This window comes from Chiroxiphia lanceolata, chromosome 25, assembly GCF_009829145.1.
Source record: "Chiroxiphia lanceolata isolate bChiLan1 chromosome 25, bChiLan1.pri, whole genome shotgun sequence".
In the NCBI taxonomy this organism is placed as follows: Eukaryota; Metazoa; Chordata; class Aves; order Passeriformes; family Pipridae; genus Chiroxiphia; species Chiroxiphia lanceolata.
The window spans coordinates 4,286,918-4,293,686 of NC_045661.1; the positions used below are offsets into that span (position 1 = coordinate 4,286,918).

General features: G+C 54.8%; 1 protein-coding gene across 1 annotated transcript; it reads left to right on the forward strand.

Moving 5' to 3' along the window:
• The first annotated feature begins 3,457 nt into the window (after positions 1-3,457).
• Positions 3,458-5,803, forward strand: OLFML3 (olfactomedin like 3). The gene is made up of 3 exons (XM_032710675.1): positions 3,458-3,634; positions 4,146-4,431; positions 4,836-5,803. The coding sequence occupies exons 1-3, from the start codon at positions 3,527-3,529 to the stop codon at positions 5,621-5,623; spliced, it is 1,182 nt and encodes a 393-aa protein (XP_032566566.1). The 5' UTR covers positions 3,458-3,526; the 3' UTR covers positions 5,624-5,803.
• The last annotated feature ends 966 nt before the right edge of the window (positions 5,804-6,769 follow it).

Sequence of the window (6,769 nt, forward strand, 5' to 3'; positions counted from 1 at the left end):
CCTTATTGTAGTGCCTTAAATGATGATGTAGTGTGACTAGAGTTTACAGTGAGCTTTGCCTTATGAGGGACCAGCAAGCCCCCGTCGAATTGAAGCAATTCACCCAGCTTTCCACAGCCAGAGCAGCAGGAGGTGCAGAGCTGCGTCTTATCCCTTCCAACGCTCCATCAAAGCTCCGTTTTTGTTCCCAGTGAAGCGATGTCCCCTCGAAAGCTTTCCCTTTGAAAATGGCACATGTACTGTTAGTGTCTGTCAGTGCATTTCGGATAAAAGGTAGTGCTGGGAATGCATTGGAATGTTTAGTCTAATATTGCAGAAGTGATTAAATATGTGCAATCACTTTTTATTAGGTTAGTGTGGCGTTACCTTCCCCCACAGGAATAGCAGACGTGTCGTGTAAAATATTGCTAGCTTGGTGATAGAATATTTATACCAAAGAGAGCCTGCTGTAAAGCACATAATACCATTAAAAAAGTTTTATAATGCTACTGCTAATGTGGAGTTGTTGGGAAGGTCTGTCAGCTGTAGCCCTAGTTAGTGTTCAGAGGAAATACTCATTCTGGATAATCAGTGCAGTTTTTGGACTACACTTTGTTTTCTTGGGTCCCTTGTACTAGGAATTATTTCTCATCTAATATGTAGGTGAAGGATCTTGTCCAAATGGATGATAAACTGGTTCGAGCAGTCGTGTTACTGCAGCAATAAGAGGTTTGGTAACCTTGAATCCCAGTTTATGTTCCGTCCCAGTGGGAAGGAGGCCAGTTCTGAGGGGGGAGGGTGTGGCGAGAAATGCAAAAGTCATTTCTGAAATCCCCACGTTCCTGATAGAAGGAAGTCTGGACTGCCCTGAAATGGATGAACTGATGGAGGTTTTGGCATCTCTTTGCTGGAGGGGTCGAGGACTTTGGAACTGGACGGTAGCATTAGCCACGTTGTTGTTCAGTGTGTTTGTAGTCAGAGCACTTCTGTAAGTGGATAACCAACCTTGCTATGCCACATCGTTGCTGGAAACGATGCTGTTTGTTGCTGTAGGCACTTTCTTGCTTTTTTTGACATTGCTTGTGTTCAGTACTTGCCTTGAGATACCTCTTGGGTGTACAGAGTTGTGCCTTTCCACCGAAAGGCAAACCAAGCTCCAACTCCCTGTTTCACAAATAGGACTTAGTGGAAAACACTTTACTAACAGGAAAAAGAAAAAAGGACCTCTAGCAAAATCTGCTAATAGTTGTGACAACTTGCCCACTTTACCCCCAAAAAAGCAGCTTAAAATAACCATTTAGAGTTTCTGTAACGTAATTAATCCCAATCAAATGTATTCCCGAAGCACGGTGTCATCTCTTCCACTGCCCAATTCCCAAAAGAGTTGGAACGAGGAGGATGAGATGGAAATGACGTAGATAAAATCAAACGTGCTCCCTTTGGAACCAAAATACCCCAGAATTCCTCAGTGATACACAGCAGACCCCACCCCAGCAGGGCCAGGGGGACAGCTTGGGCTTCACAAGCTCGGTGGGTCCCAGTCTGGCCCCCAGGATGTGATGCCCAGTCTGGGTGTGTATTGTGCTCTAAGGAGATACTTCCCTTCTTCCCTTTTGCATATCCAGCCTCAAATTGGGTTCAAGAATTGACTCTCCTCATTGTCAGAGCCACTACACGTATTTTGTAGAGAAATCTGCTAACTCTGGATAGGAATTGGAGTACTTTAATTTTTTTTTACAACTAGTTTGGGACTCACCTTTGGAATATTTGATGACTGTGGTCCCATCTAGGTTTGTCTGTGTGATTCTTGAGCTGTTCAATCAGTTTTCTCTTACCTGACCTGTATTTGCAGCTGTGATAGCCACTGCAGAGGCGACTCCCAAGGCTTTCCTGCTTAGCACCTAGTTGATGGGATGCAGTAATTTACCTCTGACTCAGCAATTTCTTTTAGTACATGAAACTAAATTGCTTCTAAATGACAGGATTGGCACAGCCCTGCTTTCTTTTTTTATTTTTATTTAAACTTCTGAATGGTGCCGCATGTCCACATGGTTGTTTGTTGCTAAACTTTATATAATGTGTGATTTCAGATTCAGCTTGAACTATATCTATCTCACTACATGTAGCAGTACATTATATGTAATGTTAGTATTTCTGCTTGAATCCTTGATATTGCAATGGAATTCCTACTTTATTAAATGTATTTGATATGCTAGTTACTGTGTAAAATTTAACTTTCTTTTATGGTTGTGCTCTTCCTTTTTACAAGCCGCTAGATACAGGTAGTTTCTGACAATTACTGATCTATGTTTGTATTGCTGATGTACTTAGGGGGTATGTAAAAATCATTTTAACAAAAGAAATAGATATTTAAAAATTTAATACTAACTATATGGGAAAAGGGTCCATTGTGAAAACATAGTTTATCTTTGGATTCAATGTTTGTCTTTGGTTTTACAAAGTAGCTTGTATTTTAAGTATTTTCTACATAATATGGTAAAAATGTAGAACAATTGCAATGCTCAATAAAAAGGGTTAATTTTCTGTACTCTATTCATGTGGTCACTTGGTCTGTTGAAGGAGGGGTTTGGTGCATCCAGGGTGGGATGTCGGGGTGGGATGTCGGGGAAGTGGATTTGGGATGTGGATTTGGGATGTGGCAGCACTAGATGGCACACTCGCCCTGCCACAGCACCTGGCACGGACGGGCAGCCTCGGCCCGTTCCCATGGCCCAGGAGCCCACGGGCTGTGCCCACAGAGCTGCCTGGCACGGCTGCATGCAGGGCATGGAGCTGTAGTGTCCATCTGTCCATCCATCCCTCCGTCCTTCACACCGACCCTGTCCCGCCCTGGCTGTGGGAGCTGCCGTGTGGCCCCACACTGGCTATCAGGCCACCTTTGGAGCCAGCACTGGGCAGCCCCTGGCTGAGGGTGGTGACTGACCGTGGCCAAACAAGGGCCCCGAGGGGCCCAGGGGGATCCACAAGGCCCCAGCACAAGGGGGTCAGGCAGGAGCTCCTGGCTCAGCTGCCAGGACATGGGGTGACACAGTGAGGGGGGTGGTGGCAGCGGTGCTGGTCTGGCTTTGCCTCCACCACACCTGGGCATGGCCAAGGCTCAGGTTGGCCACCAGCCACCAGGTTGGCTCAGGAGCCAGGGCTGCACTCATGCCTGTGGCACAGCATGGTCCTTGCTGTCCCACGGGATGTCCCTCATGAGAACACGTCTTTCCCTTGCTGCTCGGGGCTCCTGCAGCACTCCCTGCACCCCAAATCCCACAAACCCCACCAGCAGCCTGTCCCCAGGCTCCTGCCCCAGCCCCACGACTCAATCCCAGCCCCATGACTCAATCCCAGCCCCGGGGCTCGATGGCACCACAAGGAGCTGCCGTGGGCACCCGGTGGGGCGTGAAGGGGTTAAGGCGCCCGGGGCTGGTCTGCGGGGAAGGAACAGCCTCTCCTCCCTCTCCACATCTGGATTCAATAAGGGCTGGAGAGGCCGTAGCATTCCTGAGCACTGAGCTGGAGGCTGCACTCCCCGACGGCCATGGGGCCCTGGCGCTGCCTGCTCCTCCTGCCGCTCCTCGCCGTGCCCCTCCGTGCCCAGCAGCAGCAGTTCATGGAGTACGTGGAGCGGCGCCTCACCCTCCTGGAGGTACGGCCCCATGGAGGGCCCCACACCCCGAGTCACCCTGTGTCACACCGTGCTGGGGCTCCCAGCCCTTCCTCCTTGGCAGCCGATGGGGTCTGGAGCTGGGATGGGGATGGAGCAGAGTGTGGGGTGCCCTGGCACCCCCTGCCAGGGCCCTGCACAGCCCAGCATGTGGATGGATGGGGAGCATGGTGGGTGTGGGAGCACTGCGGGAACCGGGACATTGCGGGTCTGGGAGCATCACGGGAGTGGGGACATCACAGGTCTGGGAGCATTGTGGGAGAGCAGGGGCACCGAGGGTCTGGGAACATCATGGGAGCAGGGGCGTCACAGGTCTGGGGGCACCGTATGGGAGTAGGGAGATCACAGGAGTGGGACCATCACAGGAGTGGGGCCCAGAGACACCAGCCCAGGGCTGCAGTGCCGTGTGGCCCCGGGGGCTCCCACAGCCCCGTGCAGGTAGCGGGACAGGCTGTGAGGTGTGGAGACCTCAGCGTCCCCTTGGCCACCCCAGGAGAGGATCTCACAGTGGCACGACCAGAGCAGCCGCTACTCCACGGAGCTGCGGGACTTCAAGAACCAGGTGCTGGGGATGCTCGAGGCAGCGGAGAAGGAGCGGGAGGCGATGCGGGCGGAGGCCGAGAGCGCCGCGGTGCGCGTGGACCGGCTGGAGCGGGAGGTGGACTACCTGGAGACACAGAACCCTGCACCGCCCTGCGTGGAGGTGGATGAGACCCTGATGGAGAAGCAGGTGGCCACAGCCAAGCAGAGGAAGAATGAGAAGTACACCAAGCTGACAGGTGAGGGGCTGCCTGAGGGGATGATCCCATGTGGGGGTAACCCTGAGCCTTCCCAGCCCACCCTTATCCAATTTTCCCCTGGCCATGTTCCACGGTATTGTGTCCCCACAGGGCATCTCTCAGGTATCTCTGGCACAAGATCCTGCATCCCCACAGCTGCCTGGGAGCCACATCCAAGCCCCAGGCTGGAGCCCTGTGGGACAGGGCTGGGGTGAGGGTGACTCCCCTGCCCGTGGCATGGGTACACAAGGGGACTTCCCAATGCCACCAGGGCTGGGTGCATTTGCAGGGCAGTTGCCTGGGGGCTGGGATAGGACGCAGCAGGACCCATGTGGTGCCAGTGCGGGGTGGGAGCTGCAGGGCCGAGTGGTTTCCAGGCTCCCCTGACTACCCCACCCTTGCAGACTGCAGTGACACCATCGCCAGCGTCAGAGCCATGAAGATCCTGAAGCGTTTCGGCAGCACCTCGGGGCTCTGGACCAAGGACGCTGCAGGGAATTCAGAGAAGATCTACGTGTTCGACGGCACCGCCAACGACACCGTGTACGTGTTCCCCCGCATGAGGGAGTTCACCCTCTTCTCCGCCACCCGCAAGGCCACCCGCATCAAGCTGCCCTACCCCTGGGTGGGCACCGGGCACCTCGTCTACGATGGGCACCTCTACTACATCCGCCAGCAGGGCCTGTCATTCCAGGTGATCAAGTTCAACCTGGCCAACAAGACAGTGGTGGACAGCTCGGTGTTCCCGGCCGAGGAGCAGATCCCCGTCTTCGGGCTCTCCCCCTTCACCTACATCGAGGTGGCGGCGGACGAGGAGGGGCTGTGGGCCATCTACGCCACCAAGGAGGACGAGAAGAACATCTGCCTGGCCAAGCTGGACCCCGGCTCGCTGGACATCGAGCAGATGTGGGACACGCCGTGCCCGCGGGAGAACGCGGAGGGCGCGTTCGTGGTGTGCGGGGCCCTGCACGTGGTGTACAACACGCGCCTGCCCAGCCGCTCGCGCGTCCAGTGCGTGTTCGACGTCAGCGGCACCCTGGCCCCCGAGGACGCCTCCCTCGTCTACTTCCCCAAGCGCTACGGGTCCCACTCCAGCATGAAGTACAGCCCCCGGGAGAGGCAGGTCTACGCCTGGGACGACGGCTACCAGATCATCTACCGCATGGAGATGAAGAAGAAGATGGAGGTCTGAGGGCCCGTCCCCTCTGCCCCGTCTCCCACCACTGTGAAAGGATGAAACGCTGGATCCCCGCCCAGGCCACCCCCTTTCACACACCAGCACCGGGCCTGGGACCACCCTGCGGAATCCTGGACTACTTTAAGGAGGTTTTCTTCTCTGTGATACAATGAATAAATACTACGCAGCGAGTGCGGTCACCTGCCTGGGGGGAGCAGGGGGTGCTGGGGAGAGGCTGCCAGAGCTCTGAGCCCCACTTGATCCCAGAGACACCCCAAAAGGCCCTTCCCAAGGGCAGGGAGCCCATGCAGAGCTGGCTGGAGCAGCAAGTGCTGCCCAGTGTGGGGCTGGGCAGGGATTTATGTTGGGGCTTTGGGGGAGAGTTTTGGGGGTCTTTGGGCAGGGATTGAAGCTGAAGCTTTGGGTGAGAGTTTCGGGGCGGCTTTGGGCAGGGATTGATGCTGAGGCTTTCAGCAGGTTCCTGGTCAGGGCCAGCTTGTTTTACATATACAAAACTGTGAGCAAACAGTAAAATCCCTTAATCTGGGAGGACAAAAGGAGATTTCTCTCCCATGCTGGGGCAGTGTAACAGCCAGCAGACACCAGATGTTGCTGATTTTCTGAGTTTATTTCTAGTGAAGCACAGTTGTCTTCCCCCTGCAGCCAAAGAATCAACACCTGACGTAAGACCCCGGGTCCCCCCAGCCCCTTCCCTTTCCTGTTCCTGCACAGAGGAGCTCCAGAGGTGGTGGGACAGGACAGGGCAGGATCTGGGAGCCCCTCAGGGAATGGAGATGCAGCTCCCTGTTGCCACCATGCCATGTCCTTCCTGCCCCAGCAGCAACTGTCCCACATGCCCCATTTGCCCCACACCCCTGCAGGGTGCAGGATTTGGCCCATTTCAGGCCAGAGATGCCGTGGGGCCCCTCCAGAAACCCGGGTTTGCTGTGATTTGTTCCTGTCACAATGTCCTGAGAGCACAGCGTGGATCAGGAGGTGTTTCTGTGTCGTGAGCATCCCTTCTTCCCATCAGAGGTCAATTCTGGGGACAAGCACTGAACATGTGAAGCTGTGGGCTGGTCTGGCCAGATGGGGATTGCATCCTGCTGGTGGCAACTCGAGGATGAGAGGCCACAGAACTGCCTGGTCACCCCAGGGAGG